The 24,885-nt window shown below is 31.8% G+C and overlaps 1 protein-coding gene across 1 annotated transcript in view; it reads right to left on the bottom strand.

Annotated features, from left to right (window-relative positions):
• Nucleotides 1-15,507, bottom strand: part of LOC143059191 (uncharacterized) — a 34,462-nt gene extending 18,955 nt beyond the window's left edge. The window contains exons 1-6 of the mRNA XM_076232682.1: nt 15,420-15,507; nt 7,551-7,626; nt 5,015-5,263; nt 3,182-3,496; nt 872-1,234; nt 72-181 (exon numbers count right to left, since the gene is read on the bottom strand). Of these exons, the coding sequence (XP_076088797.1) occupies nt 72-181; nt 872-1,234; nt 3,182-3,496; nt 5,015-5,263; nt 7,551-7,626; nt 15,420-15,497 (1,191 nt within the window). The 5' untranslated portion in view covers nt 15,498-15,507. The remainder of the gene's footprint in view (nt 1-71; nt 182-871; nt 1,235-3,181; nt 3,497-5,014; nt 5,264-7,550; nt 7,627-15,419) is intronic.
• Between the last annotated feature and the right edge of the window lie 9,378 nt (nt 15,508-24,885).

Raw genomic sequence — 24,885 nt, 5'->3', positions numbered from 1 at the left:
TCAATTGCGACTCTGTCTTACATAGCAAAGTAGTAAAGCTACAAAGCTCTTTAAATTATGTCATTACTTACTTTTACTTGATCTTTGTGTGTTGCAACAAATTTGATTTTTGGGTATCCTCCATTTTCAGTCAAGGTCTTACAATATGTAAGGACTGAATTAACCCAATGGACAAGATAGACTGCAACGAACACAAATGTTAATATGTTTGAAAGTGTAAAATTGTCTTTCAATAATTAATGATCAATAAGCATTTATAAGTAAATGAAAATAATTGATTCCCACAATTGTAACATGTGTTAGCAGCATTGTTGAATTTAATACAAAAACAAGTTGTAGATCATTTCAGTAGTTAGATTAACTATTCCTTTAGGAAAAATATTTTGTATTCCTGCTGACATAGCTTCAAACAATACTGTGTTATTTACATGAATCATAAACTGAATTAAGCAACAACAGAATGTAGGGATAACATGTAGGCATAATCATTCTTATACATATCAGCATTCACGACGAGGTGATTTTAGAACATCACAAATCGATCTTCCGCTTCCACTCCTTGTGTTTAGATTTAAAAAAAACCAGAACAATGGAATTCTTCCCTCTTTATACTGGATAAAAAAAATCGATTTAAAAAAAATAATAATCAGTTCATCTAGATGTTAAATTAACCAATACTAGATCTTGTATTGCTGACCCTGTTGCTGTATAAATCTTTGCAGAAGAGCCTATTGTTTGTTATATTGAGATCTTAAATATTCAAAGAGAGCTAAGGCGATCAACAGTTAACCTATATTGAAATACTATAAAACATATCTTATTTGAATGTAAATAGACAGATTGTTTTGACTATCTATAAATGGTACCATACCTGCTGTATTCCGTTGATTTTTACAGCCCGGTAAGTCTATGTAGTCAGGTATTTCTTCGTTAATACCTTTACTTCCATTGAATATCAATACAAAAGTGCCTCTGCTAGATATGAAGAGTTGGTGTGTCAAGTGATATATCTTTTGACCGCCAAAGTCCCATAAATCTATGGGGACAATTACCATTTCGTAATTGCCTTTATTACATTCAGATCGGATTAGTTGAATAATCTCCTCCTCTGAAATGTCCTTGGCAGTCAATTTATCTTTAGTGTCTCCCTCTATCCCAGCACTATCATCTCTAGTAGCTCCATGCATCAGAGCATTTTCATCATTTGAAGATTTAAGATTTGCAACATTTTGACCTGAAAACAACATATATGTTGATTTGTGTATGTAAGAATTGATAATTAAAACAAGATAGTCGTATATTTTGTTAAAATAAAACGTGTGTTTCCTTAATCACATATATTATGCGTATAATTGATAAAAAAACGAATATTTAAAAAGAATAATTGTCAAATGTTAGACAGGGGAATACAATATAGTCATTCCTTGGACTTATCCATTCTACATGTACTAGGCAGTAAAAAATTGTTAAAATTGGTCATGCATTTTGTTGTGAGGGGTGTAATTAGATGCAACCACGTCCGGAGAGGATATGTGTCGCAAAAAATAAATGGTGACATCTATGTTCTGGCAAAACGGTAAGTCAAATAAACTTGATGAATGGTCAGCAGTTCGCTATTTGTTATGACTCAGAATAAATGTTGTATAAAAACTTTTTTTCTATAATAGTAAAACATACATTTTGTAAAACATAAAGATACATAGTTAGATAAAGCATATTAATGAATCTTTACAATTAAATTTCTGATGAAATCAACATAAGTTTATTTAGATTTATTCAGACTCAAAATAGACTAAATTGATAATAGGGACATTAAGGCCATACTTTAAATACATAGTTCGATACGGCATATCAAAGAACTTTATGAATTATTCTTTTGTTTAATTTGAACAATGGTTAATTAAGACTCCGATTCGGGCCGATTTGAAAACCGGTTCTTAACTTTAAAATCTAAATACATGTTAAAATTCAGCTTAAAAAATCGTTAACTTCATTTGTTTTTCTATATCAAAACAAGTCTTATGTCGGATACTCTAGACCTCAATGAGGATCAACTTAAAAAAGGGTCCACAATAAAAAAAAATATGAATAGCATATTAAAGATACAAAAGAATTCAAGTTTTTGAATTAAACCCCTACTAATATCGGTAAAGAAAAAAGCAATTTATGCAAAGTACAAAAAAGAATCGTTTAGTCCCTTTTAGTAAAAAAAATGATTAGGGCCTTAACCCCAAAAGACATTCGCAGCTTTCCATTTTCAGTACGGAGCATTGTGGTTTTAATTTCTAGAGACCCATAGACCTATACTCAATATGTTGTCAGGAACCATGGGAATCAAAGTCTTTCTGGTCACTACTTCCTACACAGTTTGCCCATTATCTCAACAATAATACCTAACCTTCCTTTGTTTGTTGACACCTTTAGCTATAATTTCATAGAGAGCCATAGACTTATACACAAGCTATTGTCCAGAAACATTTAAATCGTAGTTTTTGGTCCTTTTTATAAATTGTAACAGTTTGGGCCATAACCACCAAAATCAATCCCGTATAATTTCACAGATATCAAAGGATTTATACTCAAGTTCTGAAACACAAAAAAATACTTTCTGTTGGACTCCTCATTCATAAACAGTGGTAAAATTTCATAAAAGTCCATAGACTTATACACAAATAATTGTCCGGGAACATTTAAATCCTACTTTTTGGTCCTTTTTAACAGTTTGGGCCATAAAAACCAAAATCAATCCAAATCGTCATTTTGAAGTATAAGACCTTGTCGTATAATTTCACAAATATCCAAACATTTATACCTAAATCGTGAAACATAAAAGAAAACTACTTTTTGTTGGACTTCTCATTCCTAAACGGTGGTACCATTTCAGAGAGATCCATAGTCTTATACACAAATAATTGTCCGGCGACATATACATCCCATTTTTTTGTCCTTTTTAAACAGTTTGGACCGTAACCATCAAAATCAATCTCAACCTCCTTTTTGAAGAATGGAACCTTGTGGTCAAACGTCACAACTTTTCACTGTTTAATGACGTTCTTCGTTAATATAAATTGTGAAATGGACAAGGTTTGGCACAACACTCATTTTGACACTGACAAGAAAGACCAGACGTCCACTCAATATGGCATGATTTATATTCACACATAATACTAACATCAAATACCTTTTAATACTTTCTGTTTTCGACTTGAGAGACCGCCGAAGAAAGCTTTCAACCTTGATTTCAGTTTGAGTACACCAAGAGTATTGACATTAGACTTGACATCACTTCGATCTGGCATTTCCTCTTTACGTTTTGCAGCCCCTGGACTGGACGTAACTTGACCTGAACTAGATGATATAGAACCTTTGTTTTGGATTTCCTCCCTGTGTTTAGCATCAATAGAATCTGCCATATCCTCGTTAAATTTTTCAATACCTGGTATTGCCATTTCTTTACTCCTTAGCAAACTTTGCACGGTTGCATTCAATATAGTCCCTGAAATATGTTATCTGATTCATCATACAAAAGTTTGTTTCCAAGACATTTTTTTATCACTGCAAAACATAAATTCACATCTACTAAGGAAAAACTCTTAGATTGCTACGTATGGTTAAGCAAGAAATAGCATGGTGATATATAATCACATTGCAAAAGTAGTCGATAACAACTGATTACTGATTACGATTACCCCTGCCCTCATGACAGGCAGCCAACAAAATGTAAAACATTTCAAACAAGTAACCTAAGGGTCTTTTTAAAAGGTTGAACTAGAAATTGAACTTTGAGTGTTGCTTGCTTAACATTCAGTAACATATTTCATGAATTTTCGGGACTAGAACAAGTTAACAATAAATAAAATAGGCAGAACCAATAAAGGAGCCCGTCCAGGATAAAGGTCGGTGAAATGTGTGCTGCCACTGGAAAACCATGGTATAATGGATAGGCATCTGATTAAACCTCACCATTTTAAATGGTTGTATACATCCCATACAACCAAACAGATGACTCTCTTTCAGCAGAGTTTTGCCGTTCGGAAAAAGACCTATGGTGACAATATTTCTATTCACCAAAGGGGATTATTGTATAGAAGGACAATCTTAAAAATGTATTTGAAGTAATTTCTGCATTTTAACTCAGGAGTAACTGAAACATTTGTTTGCATCTTAAAACCCACCAAAGTACCAGCTAAGGCTAACAGATAACCTATAGACGCACAAGTATAGTATTTGAATAGTAAAAGAATGTTAAAATATTAGCCGATTGCTGCCTAATGACAAAGAAATTTATAGTCTTGAAAAGGAAACCAACTGGACGTTACAAAATGTCGGTATGATAAATCGTCGTCACAAGGCTTATCGGCCAATAATATGCATGTTTTCCATTTAAATGTGTCCATTTACAATTTCCAATTAGGTATGTAAAATAATACACAGGCAGACTGTAAAAGGTTGTATGAAGAACAGACAAGATTTTTTTCAGAAAATAAAACATAATAATTTCACTGTCAGGCAATTTTTGAAAAATTGTGTTATCTGAGTTGTGCAGAATTTTTGACTTATTCATATTTGCCTTCAAGGTATAGATTTCTATATATGTACTTCCTTAAATAGTGTCGAGTAAGGCGTATGAAACTATGTGCATAAACAGACAATTGTATATGCCTATCAGTGATTTTCGAAAGTTTTACAATGTTTTATTATGGTACCCCAAAGCTAGTCATATTCAGTATGTTTACGAAGAATCAAACATAATAATGGTGGGCTTCCCACGGATTTACCACCAAAGGTCAAAGGAGTAAGCAGAGACCAATATAATAGACGGAAATCAACGAAAAAACAATTGATTAAGTTTAAAACTGAAAGTGTAACTCGAGATATATATTAACCTCACAATATATAATTCGAACTTTGACCTAAAATATGGGTTCAATCTCTTACTCAAATTTAAACACATTACTCTGAGATGCATTTCCTAAGTCAATTTCTCTTGTATATATTCTTAAAGTTTACATACCCTTTTCCAAGAAAATCCAACAACGTTCCTTTATATTCATTCCAGCTCTGCCGAGATAAATCCATATACCATCTGTTGACTCTCGATGTTCTGGAGCCTCATCTCCCACTAGAATTTTGGCTAAACATGTCTTGCCTACACCAAATGGACCGGTAAGAAAAACACGGTTCCAGTAACATTTGTATGATCCGCTGCTTAACAGACCTTGAAATTCCATATCCGAAAAAATCTTTATTTCTGCATAAGGTCCTGCATGTATAAAACCGAAATTAATATAAGTTATGAAATTCATATAATTATCCTTTTTATTGTTATTTTGATGAAAAATATACAAGCAATATCAACAGGAAGTAACACGTAATCCAATACATATTCTTTAACTTTTATTCATTTAAGTACAAGAGTGAACATATTGAAATGTCTCGCCTGCATTACTGGCCATTGCTTTTGTGTTGAGTCTTAAAGATAAAGGTTTTATTGAATGTATCACATAAACCTATCATCTGTGATTATGAGTTCAAGGTCAGATACATCCTTGCAGACGGACATATACACATTACAATATTTTGAAGACCAAATATAGTAGATCAATTGCTTGTCGTAATTAAAAAAAACAAGACCAAAAAACAAACACTTAACATTGAACAATGACCCTAAAATTGGGTCAAGTTCAGATTGTACCTACAATACAAACATGTATACTTTACAGTAATCCAATGCAACAAAAATAACTGGCCTTATAATTGAAGTATTTGACTTGACTAAGACTTCTTTTTTTCTAAATTGGCTTGAGGTATAGGGGAGAGTTCAGTTCTAAAAAAATTATGTTTAATACCGCCTGTCTAAAGTCAGTAGATTCTGGCTGTTGTGAGTCTTGTTGTATGATTTTTAATTTTATCAGTTCAATGATATATTTTGGAGTTTAGTATGATGTCCAATATAACTGAACTAGTACGCATTTTTGTTAAGGGACCAGCTGAAGCACACATCAGGGTACGGGGTTTTCACGCTGTGTTGAAGACCCATTGGTGGCTTTTGGCTGCTTTTTTGCCTTTTGGTCGAGTTGTTCTTTCTTTGACACAAAAAAAAATATGCAAAAACTTAAAGGGAAATTAGCTGACTTATTCATTTACACCGATTTTACTCAAATTCTTATATCTTATTTATTAAATACTAAACCTTATATCCAAATTACATTTGTACAATGAGTCATAAAAAAACCATAATAATACAATGACTCGATAAGGAACATATCCGATATCATTTGTGAAACGGTTATTCCATAACGGTCAACCAACTCGTGATGGCGTTCGTAAAATTTACGAAATTTATTGAAACTGAGCTTTTCTATGCGAATTGATTTGTGTTTATTCATTCTACTATGGCTAGAGTTGTAGGGGTGAGATCTCACAAAACATGTTTTTTTCGCTGCATTTTTAACCTGTCCCGAGTCAAAACCCTTTGGCCTTTGTTAATCTTTTTTTTTTTATTTTATTTTTAGTTAATTTATATGTTTTAGTGTTTAGTGTGAGGTCCATTATCACTGAACTAGTACACGTTTTTTAATGTTCTATATGAGGTCCACCCCGGTGCGGGATTTTTGAGATGCGTTGAAGACTTAGTGGTGGCCTTCAGCTGTTATCTGTTCGAGTTGTTGTCTTTTTGACACATTCCTCATTTTCATTTTCAATCATAAGAAAATATAATTATCGTTTTCCAGTATAAAAATATATTTGTGGGTCGAATTAGACAAGGAAAATGGTTCACTAATGTTTAACTTCCAATGTTGACATTCTTTTACTCTTAATTCATGATTATAACTTATACGTAAAACTAATTCTAGCTAATTAATTACAATATTTAAATTTTTATATGCATAGATTCGGGGACTGTATATTCATGCAAGTATAAATTTCCTTGATTGATTTAAATAACACTATTAGCCTTAAATAACATTTCAAATAACATATTTATATTAGATATGTAGAGCATACCCCTTAATAATATAACGTTTTGAAAGAAAAATGCAGATCAATATAGAATTTAACGTCTATTTCTATTTTACATTTTACAAAAGCAATTTAGCTGCAAAAATCATTATGTGATTTTCATGAATAAGAGGATTAGATTTATTTTGTTAAACACAACTACTGTGGGATTGAAGTAAAATGTCAGTTATTTCCATGATTAAAGTTGATAATTCTAAGATTATACTTGGAGTTACCAAGATAAAGGTTGATAGTTCCAAGATTAAAGTTGATAGTTTCACGATTAAAGTCGACAATTTGAAAAAAAAAATATAAAAAAGGATGAACCTTACATGCTTCCGTAGCATAGACACATATTTTGGTACAAGTCTATTATTGAAACCTATAACTCTTATGATACTTGAATAAGTATGATGCTATCTTTTTTTATATAGATACAGTACGTATCATTTGATCATATACAAATCTGAATGGGTTTAAATCAGTGGGCTGCTGTCTCATTCATTGTTGTATTCCACACATACCACTTAATCAAATTGAAATCTTACCTTTGACTAAATGTGTTTTATCTATTTGCTTTAGGGTTCCTGTGATCATTTCGGGGTCTTCCTTTGCCATGACAGTCTACAACACAGCAGATTACATATTCTGGTGATGAATAGCGTATTATTGATTTAATTTCAATACATGTTTTTATAAATCTTTAAGCTAATTTCTTATAGTACCCCTATATTTCTTTGAACAATTGGCATTTTATAACTTTCACTTACTTTTCATACGCTCCTCCTCCTACATAATTAGGATGCTGAGGCACAAATTAAACACTCGATGACCCCGAAATTTGCTGATCCAGAACAATTAACACCCGCTTCGTCCTGGGTTAACCGATTCTTATTTTCCTTGTTTTGTTTTTATTATCAGTAAACTATTTTATTGTATGACTTATGTCATGTTAATGTTATAAGTATATACTAGTTATTTTAGTAATGAATAGCATGTTATAAATTTAACTGGAGAAAAAAAAAGATGCTTAACTGTTTTCTATACATTTATAGTGTAATATTCAACATGTGCAAGTCGATACTGTTGCTGCTGGACTATTATTTCCAATGGAATATAATCAACTCAGTGGTTCGGTAATGACATAGTTCATAACAAACATTATTTTGTTTTTAAATCTTCCGTCAATAAATTCTGAAATGTTAAAGATACTACAGCTTGTACTTCCTAAGACAAGTTCACCTTGTACGGATTTTTGCCATTTAGTCTTCAATTGCGACATTCAATGATTGTCAAGTATTAATCAACAAAACTCATTTTGAAGCATACAACATCACATTATATTATAACTGAGTTTTTTAACTCATGGTTTTTTTTTCTTCAAAAATTTGGACAATTATAACTTCCTACACAGTGGGGTTAGTTCGTAGTTATTTCACATCAAGAAGACACACTATATACTTGAATTCACTGAGATATAAGCCAACAAAGTTCAACTTGTCAAATTTTATGAATGCAACTATTATTTTTGCCATGAAAGATAACATTGTTCGATATTCTAAAATCAATTTTCATTTTGATGTATAGTTCTATAAACATGATCAGGTCATTACAAGACTGAATTAAATGGATACCTGATGGTAAATAAGCATGAACAAAGTAAAACAAAATATCATTAAAAAGGCTCATTGATAACGAAAATACATGGTTTTTTTCAGATCTTTTGCTAGTCAAGTACATCAATTAGGTCCAAAGTAGGTCAACCAGAATGGAACTGATACGAATTCTGCAACTTGTGCGCCGATTTGTATACTGTTAAGGTCTGTACCGTCTTCAATAATGAGCAAAACTCAAATCATATTGAAAACTACAACAACTGAATAACAGATCCCTGACTTAATGATACATACAGAAACTGGCATGGTAAACATGAGTGTGGGCACTCAAACGTCCCCTATCCTCATCTCATGGTATACCGGCACAACAAATAAACCAACAGTTTAAAATATCATCAATGAGGGCAAACAATTTGAGGCGAATACAAAATAAAGATATTTATGTTCATGGTTCATTATATTTAGGACACATGATTTTTTTCACTGAAGATAAAAACATTGACTTCATTTGGAAACAAGTTATGTTCATGCAGTGCTTACAGGAACCAGTTATTATATTTAAAAAGTGTAACAAGAATATCGAACTCAAGTATAAATTCAAACAATTCCTGTTTTTTAATGGGAAACATTTTTTTCTAATTATCCCCTCTTTTTCAAGAAATGTAGATTCATATAATTTATTAACACATATCTATTTTATAAAGCAACAACTAAAGCGTATACAAGTAGTATGTGCACTTTTGTAGTATACAACAGGAAACTATTTTACGTTTGATCGAATGTTGAAAATTCGATACTACTGTACTTAAAACAAAGTTTGAGAGAGAATTGAAAAGTTGACAGTGTGTGTGTTCATATGCAAACACAAATACAAAAATACATTGGAGACGTTTCTTAAAATTTTCAAATGATACCTTTATTTAAAAGACTTTTTTTTTCATTTATCTTGAATTTAGGAGCAAAAGTGTACTTATATATATAAAAAAATAAAAAAAATAAAAAATAAAAAAAAACCTACCTTTATACCATACAAAATTTTTAATCATCTATCCAAAATAGTATGCATTTTCTACTTCAAATGTCATACACCGATCATATTTTTCCCCAAGGAATATACAATTAATGTATAATAAATTACATAAACACCATGAAAGTCATGTATTAGTTTGCAGCAGAAAATTAAAATATTTTTTGAAGATGATACTATTAGTAAATAGTTATCAAAGGTATCAGTATTATAATTTAATACGACAGACGCGCATTTCGTCTACATAATATTCATCAGTGACGGTAAGATCAAAATAAATAAACAGCCAAATAATTACAAATTTGAAGAGCTTTGAGGAGCCAAAATTCCAAGAAGTTGTACCAAATACGGTTAAGGTTACCTATGCCTTAGTTTTTCTAAAAATTAAAAGTTGGTAAACAGGAAATTTATAAAAATGACTACATAATTAATATTCATGTCACATTATACCTGAACCAAGCCAGGAATATGACAGTTGTTATCGTTGCGTGTGATGTGTTGGAGCTTATGATTTTTCAATTTGATTAGGAAATTTTGTTTTTGAATTTTCCGCGGAGTTTTTTGTGGTTTACTTTTTGTAAATCTGCAAATAAACTTAAATATGATAATCTGGAGATGTGTAAAACAGATACATAATCATGATAATATGGCTTTGCATATTAGTCGTCGAACGCAGAGTTATCATTTTCACAAAAGATATTAATGATCTTAAACAAAAAGTTTATTTAACATTAATTTCCCTGAACCATGGCCTAGAAGGCAGTGCCGCACAATATTCACCAAACTATTATATACTGATAGCCATGCAACTTCACACATACTAGTAACTAGTAATATAATCGATCTATCACCAGTAATTTTTGTCAATTTAACTCTACAAGAAAACTTAACGTTTAAAATGGCTAATAAATTGAAAGTCTCTAGATCATGGCTTAGGGGACAGATGCTCAAAATAGTCATCAAACGGATATGCTGTAATGGTAATACAACTTCGAAATAACGTTGATCTATCAAAAGTTCTTCCTGTTTATTTTTCCTTTGTTAAAATAACTTAAAAATAAAACATTACATTGAAAATAACTACTTAAGTCAAAGTCACTGGACCATGGCCTCTGGGGAATGACCTAAAAATTGTCTTTAAACTGATATCATAAGTGATATGGTTCACTACTGACCCCCTACGGATTCGTATAGGGTTATTGAAAAACTAAAGAGCGTAAGGCTGAAAGCCGAATCTTTTACGGATTTTTTTTCTCGGTGTATGGGTCAATGGTGAACTGTATAACGTATCTATTGAACATGGGATCTTTCCTGGGGTGTTATGTAGAAAAAGAAACAATGAAATACAAAAGCAGTTATATACGGTGTGACCATTATCTTTAACATATATCTTTATCATTAACTTTATTAGTGTGACGTCAAGTCGTGAACCAACCAGGAATTTTACTAACCCCTACGATTCCCTAGTGTCATCATTTGATTGCGTTAAACCCATCACAACCATATGATTTACACGCGGTGCGATAAGAAATGATAGAAAGGAATCTTGATGTAAATTATATCAATGACCTGTCACAAGGAGTTTCTTTCAAACTAAAGCAGAAGATTTTTCAATTGATGATGCCATCATCAGCCATATCCGGAAAACATTCCCTTTCTCGTTTTCAGAGGCGTTCGTCGTAGACCAAAACCAACTTTACAAGAATCCACATAACCGTTTGCCTTCTCTGTGATAACTGCTGTCAATATTAAGAAGTAATTGTAACTGCCAAAAACGTAGGTCCAATTTTTAGATAAATACACCAAAGAAAACTTTTGTTTTCTTGGTTTCAATGAAGCTTTTGATCAAGATTCTTAAAGGGAAACTTCGCAAAAAAATCAAAAATTGATATTATGTTCATTCTGTATAAAAATGCTCAAATTCATAGATATTAAAGTTTTATTTCGCTAAATAAGCGATCACCATCGATTTTAAATTTAGAGTATCAATTATCTGCGTTCGGCCATTTTGTCTTCTTTCCCGATTAATAACAACGATATGTCTATAAACCACAAAGGAACAAAACTACAGTAACCGATGTAGTCGTAATTGCGTGTCGATATCCTGTCAATCGTACGGTTGTTTTATTCGACTAACTAACTTGATATGGAAAATATTCTTATTTTTTTAAATTACCATGGTCTGTTGTTTTTAAACTGTTGATATTGGAATTAGGTAAAAAGTCAAAGTTGAAATCATAAAAAAGTGTTCCGTGAAAATTGTTTTCGAAAACCTAATTTGTTCATAATTATTATAATATATAAGTAATAAACTTTTTTCAAATAAATTCTGATCTTCCCTCATCTGATCACCAGCATGGCTAAAGGTATTACTTCCAAAGGTATTGTGGGGGTTGTGAGGTGACACGTCCAGGTATTCAAGCGATTTCCTGTCGGGCTTGCAAGTTCATGCATCGTTTCCCTTCTGCAGGTATTGATCAGTGTACACGGCCGATAACTTATAACTTTCCATTTTGAACTATCAGATGTATAATATACAACTCTGTCTTACTTGTCATTACTAAACTCATACGCTTGTTTATAAATAACATTTCTGGTGTACAGAATATTATTCATAAAAATATAAATAAGATAAAAAAGAAGATTTGATGAAATTGGACTCTATTTAAATATTTTTTCCAAGGGTGGATTTGGGAAAATGTAATATATACTCATTGTCAATAGTGAAGGACAGATTGGAACATACCAGAAATATTCATTTAAAAAAATGTACGCACTTGTCGACGATTCGTTTATACGACTGGGTTGAAAGTTACGGAACTATAGCGCAATTTAAAATATATACATGTATACATTGAACATAAGAAAAAACATATATTTTGAATAAATATTGGGGTAAAAGATTTGTAAATAGACTAGTCCACGTATGCCAACAGTATGTAATCATCGAATGTCATTAGACTAGTGTATACCAGAAGAAGAGGAAGAAGAAGAAGAAGAAGAAGAAGAAGAAGAAGAAGAAGAAGAAGAAGAAGAAGAAGAAGAAGAAGAAGAAGAAGAAGAAGAAGAAGAAGAAGAAGAAGTAATTTGATTTAAATACAGGTCGATGTATACTTTGCTTTGGTTCATCGAAGTTGTGGACATAGTAAAATCAAAGATTGATATTTCAATAAGATTGTTCACGAACAAAGGAAGGAATTCGTCATCACAAGTGTTATATATGCCACTGGACGACCACTGATTATCCCCAAGGGATGTGAATATTTTGCTGGGAAACTATTGAGTATCAAAGTTTCAAATTAATTTCGGGATTTATTTTCTTTCTTGGTATTCAATAACAGAAAAAAGAATAATTTACTTGTCCGCTAAATAGGGGTATTCTTGTCAGATAAAAGACTTTTAGTTATATTTAAAAAATAGGGAAATATGACATTAAATTGGTTCTGTCTTTTTTTAAACATCGTTAACAAGATGTGTGTCTAAGGTGAATGCCACAAGAACCCTGTAATACTAGTACGAGAGTATAGCATGGAAACATTCCTTCTCAATAATATGGTTGTATCGGAAAGCTTTTCATACAGATTGACAACTCGTGGTCCGATATGCATGTAATATTTGCCACATGACACCCATAGTTCTTTCTACCATCATCATCTTATTCTTTGATATTGCTGTAAACATCGATGGTTCACAACCAAACAAAATGGGAGTAATGTACCTTCAGAGCTTCTCCGTGTTATACACTTGTGAAACTTAATATATAGACGAAATTTCTGTATTGAAATGAATCTACATCTCACAAACAGGATTTTCAAATAACGATTTTGAGTAACCACCTTACAAACCAATATAAACGTATGGCAAGATATAACCATGAAGGAATTTAGTTTTTGTCAGACGCAAGAACTCATCACTATCATAAACGTATACGTATAAATGCATGCAGTTTCAAATATCAAGAACAAGCGGTCGATGTCGATAGTCCGTTTTCTAACTGTTCAGAGTTAGACATGTCACTTGTTCATTCTTGGAAGCCTTCATATTCCCCGTCCAACGATGGGAACTCTTTCTGGTTGTGTTGACTATAAATGCTTGTATGTTAATTCTGTCGTTCAACTGTACAAGTTGTTGCATTTCCTCTCCTTTCCCAACAAACAAACCAACGAAACGCTACTAGTCTGCTTTCTCTGGAGCTCATCCTCAATGGCGCTTATACGTCAGGAAACTTACATGTATACTAATAATGATTGTTTCAAGAACAACGATGTATGGACGAACTATTCTTAATTCGTCAATATCAGTTATGCATGACTAACATATAAGTTTTATTACAACTACTGTATTACTTATTTGGATTAATGACGGCTAATATGTTCAACATTGCACAAAAATTATCATAAAATTTTAAAAAAAAATGTACAAAAATCCTCAAAAAAATAATGCCTTAGCTTAGATAATTGGTATTCCTTTCACAAAAAGTTCGTGTAAATGATTGTCAAATGAATTTAATTATGTAAGAATGGAATGTTAAAAAGAAACTAAAAAAAAAATCATGCATGTTGTATGTTGTATTTTTTTTTCAATTAAAAACTTTAAAATTGCGATAGTTTTATGAGCATTTAAACACAGCCAGATTTGAATACAAATTAAGAAATTCCGGTAAAGTCAATGATATCAAACAGATGTGAAATGGTATATCAAATTGGGTAATATTGCATTTAGTTTTGATTAAAGATTAAAACTACTATTTTTTACTTCATATTTGAATCTTTACGCCAATTGCCGCTAAGAAAGTAATAAAAAATTGTTTCCTTTTATTTTTATACACTTTCGGAATTACGAATCTGAATTTTATTTTCAATTAATTTACACAATTTAATTATTGTATCTTTATTCTCTTCATGTATTAAATCTTAGTGTATTAAATACAGCATACTCTTTCTAATCCGTTCTGTCAAGTTATCCTTTCCAAATAACAACATTCATACCTGTGTACGCTTCAACTCACATCTGCGGCTAAATAGCTACAAGGTAAACGAATTGACCTCATGCCGAGAAATATACAGTGACCTTTACAAAATAATATACACACTCTGCTCACATATTAGTTGCATTGAAATGATTATCAAAACAATAACGGTAAATAGAACTGAAATATTTTCAGTTCAATATCAGTAAAAATGTTCAATAAATATTTTATGAAAAAAATCTCAACAATAATTAATGAAATTTATTCGAAAACATTTACTAGAGATAATTTTATAGGAGTTTAATTCAATCAATACAAAACGGTATATGCATATTCATTTTCGTTCATTCTTATATTGTGGTTAATAACTACGACCATTCGTCAGCTGTGCGCTTTTAATTACGTATATTGTCGATAAGCTATAAGAGTTAAACAGATTTTATTTTTTCCCAGAATTCAACACATCGGGCTAAAACGTCACGACCCACTCGATAATTCAACCAAAAAAGTTACAAATACTTGATTTTCCCCGTTATTAGAAGGAATATAAATTTAAAACTTTGCAAATGTGTTTTTTATGTTAAGATGAACATAATTAGATAATAAGTAAAAAATCGCGGAATTTCCCTTTAACTTTCCATTGACATTTGACTTATTCTTTTATCTCTGAAAAACTAAATTTCAAATTGTATGTAAATGATTTAGCAGTTATACCACAGTAATTTTTCCTTTAATGTATAAAATTCTAAAATCAAAATGAAAATGTACACTTTCTTATTTTTTTCTTATCCAACATAACATGTACCTTGAGGTAATCCATTATTTTTTTCTTCCTCTTTTTTATCTCTGGAGAATCCTGACTGTCCTCTGCTGCAGCCAGCATATATGGAGTCTCACCCTAAACGACAATATTTCGTACCTATAAAGTTATGTCTTCTTTCAACTTTCAGGTAATATTTAGACAGCTCTTTACATTTGTTTGTTTATATAATTCATTACAATATTTTAAGAGTGTCGTTTTAAATTTGTTCAATGTCTACTTTTTTAGGATAACATAGGGTAAGAGACAAACCAGAAATAATGATGTGTAGACATCGGTGTTGCTTGATTATGTGCATGTATATAATTGGTTTAACTGTCACCGTAACATGTTATAGCAGTATTAATACATCAACTGCTATGTCTGATAACTGTCATTTGTGTTGAAAGATGATTTTTGCGTATTGAGTGTCTTTAAGCATTACCTGATAACTGTCACCTGTTTGATTTGTTACTTGCAACGATATGAGCTGAATGCATATGTGTCTTGTTTCGGTACTGGCTAAATACTGGCTTTTGTGTATTTATCTTTTGGTATAAGTAATTGATTACTTTAATTCTTGTGATTGCTTATTTGCATTGGTGTAGGCTGAATGTTGGTGTTTGTGTATTAAGTGTCTTTTGGTAGTACATGATTGATGTCATATGTTTGTTTGGTGGCTGATATCGATAGGGCTGCATTTTGATTTTTGTGTAGTACCTGATTTATTGTCATGCATTTGAAAACTTGCTTTGTATCAGTGATGATTTATTGTTAGTGTTTGGGATGTAAGCGAAGGGGTTGTGTATTGGTGGCTGTCATTGTGATAAGTTGGTATGTGCATAAGCTGATTATGATTTTGTTTTAGGGTAAGACGACTTATAAACAATACATAGAAAGGTGTAGACGATTTTTTTTGTCTATGACTATCAGTCTTATAGTATTATTCTAGTTGTTAATAATCATAAGAAATATCTTTGGTTTTTATTTCAATAACAATTCACAAAATTCAGTATTCCAAATTAAACAACATCAACTACACATTTATTTTTTCAAAACAGTTTTAAACTTAACACTTAATATATAAACTTAACACTGAATATATAGTGTTAAAGGTTACCTCGGGTGTTATAATATAGTAAATAATGCCAAATGTTACCGTAGATGCTATGACCAGTGAACTGATTCCTCCTTCTTCTATTAACCATTTGGTGACATGTAAATGTCCATACTTAGCAGCCGCGTGTAATGCTGTGTATCCGGTCTATAATATCAAAATTGAGTCTATAAATTTAAAGTGATATTCTAGACATTATTGCGTTATTAATATCAACAAAATAAAATATATGTTATAATGTCCCTAAAATTTGCAATATCAGCATATAAAAATATGTAATATCAACATATAAACTGAATGTCGTAAACTGCAAATTAAAGTGTTATCAACATAAACCAAAATATTTTTCATATCAGAATCCGTTGTAAAAAAAACTCAACACCATGTGCTATTGTGAGATATGTCATGTCATGTTACAAAAATATTAAGTTGTTAAAATGATGCATAAACTATTTATATCAATGAATTTAGAAAGACTTGTACGATTATTATCAGCTGACCAAACATGTTAACACAACGTGTTATCAGACTTTATCAAGATAACACTTTGAAACCTGATTCATAGATTTAGTGCTAGTAAAATGATATTTCATCCTATACATTTCACAAATTGTGTCTTGTATCAAACCTGTCTGATTAAATCATTCAATATCAACAGAAGTAGGATCAAACAGACAATATATCTTTCATTACCTTTGATCTGGAATGTTCTTGATATTCAATCCTATACATTTCACAAATTGTGTCTTGTATCAAACCTGTCTGATTAAATCTTTCAATATCAACAGAAGTAAGATCAAACAGACAATATATCTTTCATTACCGTTGATCTGGAATGTATATTACATCCAACGCTGGCCAGGTAACATATAATATCCAGATATCCTCTTAATGCAGCACATACAAATGGTGTGTCGCCATACTGTTATGGAAAAATAGAATAAACATCAAAACTTGTATAAAAAACTGGACAATGTTGTGTTATAAATATAAATACACTATGAACGATTGATATACATGTATATCACATAAGTCAGTGATCTAAACTGAATGAAATGACCAGTCACACTTGTATTTATATAATCATCAAGAGTGTGTAAATTATTATATCACCTTTATTTGACGGGTTAATTTAACAGTGCTAGAATGACGGATATAACTATTGTTGGTGGTTAAATTGAAGGTGTCATTATCAGTGGTGTAAGAATGATGGATATTACCATTGATGTTGGATCAATTGAAGGCATAATTATCAATTGTGTGAAAATGACGGATATTACCATTATTGGTGAATGATTTACAGGCGTCATTGTCACTGGTGTCAAAATGACGGATATTACAATTATTGGTTGGTGAATTGAAGGCGTCATTATCAGTGGTGTGAGAATGACGGATATTACCATTGTTGGTGGATGAATTGAAGGCGTCTTTCTCAATGGGGTGAGATCGATGGATATTACCATTATTTGTGGGTTAATTGAAAGCGTCATTATCAATGGTTTAAGAATGATGGATATTATCATTATTGGTGGGTGAATTGAAGGAATTGAAGGCTTCATTATCGGGGGGGGGGGGGGGGGGGAGAATATCAGATTATTACATGTCATTTTTCATATCGCATGTATTATCAGCCCTAGGTTCAATATCAGCCCAAGAGCCGCATGGCTCGAGAGATGATATTGACCGAGGGATGATAATACATGCGATATGAAAAATGTTATGATCTTTTTATGATATGCTTCAACAATGAAGAAAAATATATGGACGAATCGACAAAACAAATCAACAATATACCTAAAGAACACTGTTTGGAAAAGTCAACTTTTTTTAAAGTCATTTTCTAAACTATGTTTTAAACTTTTAATGAATAGTTTTTTTTATAATTTTTTTTGTTGTTTTATATCATTTTACACAATACACTTTCCAGTATCCAAATAATTGTTTTGTACACTACTTTGTAATGTTTTTCACTGAAAACGTAGCATTGAGGTGTATTTTCCGGAATTTGCAGAGTGTCAACGGAATGCCATGCGATAACGTTACGGTAAGGCATGTGATAACACTCGAAGCATGTGATAACATTTTCATATCAGCCCGCTAAGATTTTTCGTTAATTTAATGCTATTATCATACAGTAAAAATCATATGTTATTTAGTCTAAGTATAGGATAATGATGGATATTACCATTATTGGTGGTTGACTTGATGGCTTCATTATCAATGGTATGAAAATGACAGATATCACCATTATTGGTTGATGAATTGAATGCGTCATTATCAGGGGCGTGAGAATGATGGATATTACCATTATTGGTGGGTGAATTGATGGCTTCATGAAAATGACAGATATTACCATTATAGGTTAGTGAGTTGAATGCGTTATTATTAGGGATGTGAGCAAAACGAATATTACCATTTGTGGTGGATGAATTGAATGCGTCATTATCAGTGGTGTGAGAATTATGAATATTACTTTTATAGTGGTGTCAATTGAAGGCATCATTAATTGTTGTGTGAGAATGATGGATGGAACCATTGTTGGTGGGTGAATTGAAGGCGGCATTATAAGTGGTAAAAAAGTGACGGATATTACCATTGTTGGTGGATGAATTGAAGGCGCCATTATCAGTGGTAAGACAATGACGGATATTATCATTGTTTGTGGGTGAGAATGACGTATATAACCATTATTGTAGTGTGAATTGAATGCTTCATTATCAACGGTAAGAGAAGGAAGGATATTACCATTGATGGATGGTGAATTGAAGGCGTCATTGTCAATGGTATAGGAATGACGTATATTACCATAATATATCGGTGAATTGTAGGCGTCATTATCAGTGGTAAGAGAATGACGTATATAACCTATGTTGGTGGGGGAATTGAAGGCGTTATTATCAATGGTGTGAGAATAACGGATATAATAATTTTTGGTGGATGAATTGAAGGCGTCATTATCAGTGGTGTGGTAATCACGGATATAACCATTATTGTAGTGTAAATTGAAGCGTCCTTATGAGTGGTGTGAGCATGATGGATATTACCATTATTGGTAGATGAATTGAAGGCGTCATTATCAGTAGTGCGATAATGATGGATATTATTAATATTAACTGGTGAATTGAAGGCGTCATTATCATTGTTGTGGGAATGACGGATATAACCATTGTTGTAGTGTGAATTGAAGGCGTCATTATCATTGTTGTGGGAATGACGGATATAACCATTGTTGTAGTGTGAATTGAAGGCTTCATTATCATTGTTGTGGGAATGACGGATATAACCATTATTGGTAGATGAATTGAAGGCGTCATTATCAGTGGTGTGGGAATCACGGATATAACCATTATTGTAATGTGAATTGAAGGCGTCCTTATGAGTGGTGTGAGAATGACGGATGTTACCATTATTCGTCGGTGAATTGTAGGCGTCATTATCAGTGGCATGAAGATGATGGATATTATTAATATTAGCGGGTGAATTAAAGGCGTCATTGTCAGTGGTGTGGTAATGACGGATATTACCATTATTGGTGGATCAAGTAATGGAATCCTCATCAGTAGTGTGTATTAGTGGTTTCACCTTTAATGGTGAATGAATTTAAATTTTATTATCAGTGGTAATTTAATTACGGGTGTCATCAACAGTGGTGTGTGAATTAGAATCACCATTTGTTTGTAAATGAATTTAAAAAGTTGTGTTAGAATATGGAATTTCACCATTATTGATAGATGAATTGACCGAATAGGCATGAGAGGTTCATTATGTGATAGAGGGATATTATATGTTTTATGAATGAATTGAAACAGTCATTATCAGTTGTCTGTGAATTATGGATAACACCATTTTTGATGGATGGATGGCTAAGGGATATCAGCATTTAGGTGGATGAATGTAAGGAGTCAATTTAGGATGTTACTTATATTTGAGAATGAACTGCAGGATTTATCTTCAGTGGCGTGTGAATAAGGGAAACCAATATATTTGATTGATTAATTGAATACGTCAGCACCAGTTGTGTAAGGATTAGCGATATCACCATTCTTGATGGATGAATTGGGGGTGTCACCATAAGTTGTTATCTGAATAAAGAATATCACTTATATTGGTTGATCGTTTTAAAGTGTCTCCATCTCAATGGTGTGTTAGTTCTAGGTGTCAAAATAAGTGTTTTGTTACTAGTCTTTCATTGGACTTTACTTTCACTGGTATGTAAAGTTAAAAGTGTTCAGTGTTCACTATAAGTGGTATGTGAAATTATTTGCTGATATTACTAAAAGTGTCAAATCTATGATGATACCATCTGTATTGTGTAAATTTGAGGTATCAACATAAGTGGTGATATATATTAAGTGTATCAACATCAGCAGCAGACACATTTTGGTTGCTGTCGTCAGTGTTCTATACATATAGGGTATCGCCTTCAGTGATGATAAGATTAATTGTTTTACCATCAGTCCTGTGTCATTTTAGGGTTTTGATCTCCAGTGGTGTATGAATCAAAGCCAACAACATCAGTATAGTGTATATTTAATGTGTCATCATATTTTGAGGTTTGATTTAATCAGTCATCATCAGTGGTGTTATTTTTGGGTTTTGCTCTCCAGTGGTGTATGAATAAATGCCAAAAAACATCAATGTAGTGTAAAATTGCTGTGTCATCATCATTAAAGGTTTAATTAAATCAGTCATTATCAGGAGTGTTAACATTTAAAAATGTTATAATCACTGGTGCATGAATTTAGGGCGTCATCTTTTTGATTTGCTTATATAGGCTGGTCTCATAAGTGATGTTAAAATTTAAGATATAACTATCAATGGTGTGTGCAGTTAGGTGACATAATCAGTGGTTTGCAATTCCACATGTGACCATCAATAGTGTGACCGTACAATGTAAGTGCTTTGCGATTGTACAATGTCATCGTCAATGTCGTGGTGTGCGAATTTATCGTACCACTATCAATCATGTGACCACTAGGGGTTTGCAGCAAAATCACCATGTCATTATGAATAGTGTGACCGTACAATGTAAGTGCTTTGCAATAGTACAATGTCAGCGTCAATGTCGTGATCATCAGTGGTTTCCTATGACATTAGTGGTTTTCGAATAACCCTATCATCATCCATGTTGTGCCTATCAATTGCAATATTTTACCATTTTACCATGTTAGAATCAATTGTGTTGTTATGAGTAGTTTGAGAATTAACCATATCATCATCATATGTATTCTAATTTAAGGCGTCATCATTATGTTTTAAGATTGTCACCATCATAAGTGCATGAATTGAGGACGTCGTCATAATTACTTCACGATTTTCTACACCCTTTATCATGGTAATATGATTGCTGTGTGAACTAATGGATCCTGATTATCTAAGGTGTCTGATTATTAGGTGTCACCATCAGTGACTTTTAATGGAGGATGTCACCATCGTTGGAGTGTAATTTGGAACGGTTTAATCACCAGAGGTGTGTGCATTTTAAGGATGTCTTTAAATAGCAGTGATGTGTGTATTTAGAGGGTGTCATCATCAGTGGTTAGTGAATTAAAAGGGTGTTACAGTTAGTGGTGTGTGAATTTAAAGGGATTCATCATCAGTGGTATGTAAGTTTAGGGTTCCACCATCAGTGGCATGTGAATTTTAGGTGTCAGCGTCAGTGCTTTGCGTACGACTTTTTGTCGTCATCATCACTAATTCCTGATTTTAGAGTGTCACCATAGGAAGGTGCAAATTCAGGTTTCCTGATTTAGGATAATTCATATATTCTACAAAACATCAATTAAATACAACTCTATAACTATGATCAAATGATTATGTAAAATGTTTTTTTTTTAATGTACAAATCATTTGTAACAAGATAAGTGAATTGAAATTTCTCTTTATATAATTCTATAGAGTATCAATCATGATCAAAATATTTTTCTAAACTGTATCTGTATGATTAATAGCATTATCTCCATGTAAAATCAGAGGTTAACATAATAATATTTTTGTTAGAAAAACCAAAAATTCATCTTTATCATGTTTACTATCTCAATTAGTTTGGCGATGAAAATGTACGCACTATTTATTTTAATATAACAAGTATGTGTTGTCCATTAAACATGTCTGATTAACAACCTGATTTTTTAATGATTCAATATCAAAAGAAAAATGATCAGACTGAGGAGCTATTATCTATAATCACCTTGTCACGTGCTTCCTTTTCACAGCCGACTTTTACAAGATAACGGACTATATCTAGGTGTCCACTGTAAACAGCACGCAATAATGGTGTTACTCCATTCTGTAATAAAACAGACATACAAACTCTTGTCATTAAGTGAACAATTGTGTGTATAAATATAAATGATATATGCGTTGTGTACAAATTTTTATGTTGTACAAATTATGAATTTCAAATATGTTTGTACAAGTTATCAATATTTTATGAAACGCTAAACACAAATGAATTATTTAAGCACACAGTCCTTTGTTTTGCATATTTCTATCATATTAGTTAGAATACATGATACAGTCTGATACTGAGCATTGACATGTAAATTCACAAACATCACCTGACTATATTCATCCTTATTTGATTTTTGATTTAAGATGTAAAAATCAGTGTTATAATCAGTGCATCAAAAACAGGATGTTTATCAATGGTTTATGCATTGTAAGACAACATCATTAATGGTGTTTGAATTCAGGGGGTCTTTATCGGTAGTTTGCTAATTTGGAGTATCACCATTAATGGTGTATGAATTGAGGGTGTCATCTTCAGTGGTGTTTGAAGCAGGGTTATCACCATTTTACAAAAATCAATTGAAGATGTCATTATAAGTGGGTAGTGAATAAGAAATGTTACCATTATAACTGGATCAATTGAATGCGTCATCATCAGTTGTTCAAATTTTATGAGTAAAAGTTAGTGTTGTGTGAATTTATTGAGCTTCACTTTCAATGGTTTAGGAATTTAAAAATGTTTTACTATTAGTGGTGTGTGTATTAAGGGTGTCACCATTACTAGTATGTGAAATCATTGGATGTCATTTTTGATTTGTTAAATATAGGGTTACATCAGTATTGTGTAAATACAAGTTGTGCTTGAATATATAATGTCAACATCAGTGGTGTGTAATAAATATTTAATTGAATCAACAGTGGTTGGGTGTTTACAGTGTCACATTCAGTGTTGATTGATTGTATATCGTAACAATCACTGGTAGTACATATTAAGGTTGTAAACATGAATTGTGTCTACATTTTGGTTGTTGTCGTCAGTGGTATGTGAATATATGTGTCCTTCGGCAGCCGCTTTCAATAATAGTGTCATTCCATACTATAACATCAATATAAAATAGACATTAAAACTTGTGTCAAAAACTGAACAATGTCATGTTATAAATATGAATGAAATAAAAAAAAAATGACATGTATCACTAGTCGAACCTGAAAAAAATTACCAGTCACATTTGTATTTATATTCTACATAAACAACAGATAAACATCAAGTTTTATCGTCAGATATCTGAACTATGATCAGAACTTTCATATTAAAAAAATATTTGCTAAGAAAAGTATATTATATCTATATTAATGGATGAAGTAAGTCAAAGCGAGTGAAATGAAATCTCACTTTACATTAATTTATTTATTATAGTTTATGAAATTGAGATGTTTACAGTCAATCTGTAGGATATATATCAACTGTTCAAAAGTGTTCTAATCAACTCCAGGACAAAATCAGAGGTTAACATAATGAGGTTTTCTAAGTTTACCTTAGCAAGTCATTTCGTACCTTGACTATTTCGTACCTCTGCCATTTCGTACCTAAAATTACCATTTCGTACCCAACATTTACCATTTCGTTCCCAGGATAAAAAACATTTCGTACCCTGTGGGCGAAATGAATCTTCCATTTCGTACCTCGTGGACTAAGTACATGATTATTTCTTCGTATCATATATTTGTAGACGTTCTCATTTGTTTAAGATATAAAACATTTTGAGATTATTTTTTTTAATAGAACATAAATAAAATGCATCCAGCCGAAGACAATGTATGAAGACCGATGATTGGTTTAATTAAGAGCACTTGCAAACTTACATAGTCTTAACAAAACTGTGTGTTTATTGGGTTTATCCTTAATTAATTTTTCAACAAAAAAAAGATGAGGTTAATTAACTAACAAAAGAATAATTATCTGCAACTGTTTTTATAGTTATTAACATTTGTTAACATTTTATACATCTTAATACAGATTTTAGCACAACTTGTTTTCATCAGCTTTCGTAGATTTACAAACTAATTTGTTGTCCTTTTGAACACTCTCAATGTAATGATATTAAGAGTTTTTTTGTCCGTTTA

Source organism: Mytilus galloprovincialis, chromosome 14, assembly GCF_965363235.1.
Source record: "Mytilus galloprovincialis chromosome 14, xbMytGall1.hap1.1, whole genome shotgun sequence".
Taxonomy (NCBI): domain Eukaryota; kingdom Metazoa; phylum Mollusca; class Bivalvia; order Mytilida; family Mytilidae; genus Mytilus; species Mytilus galloprovincialis.
This window is presented reverse-complemented; position numbering and strand designations above follow the sequence as displayed.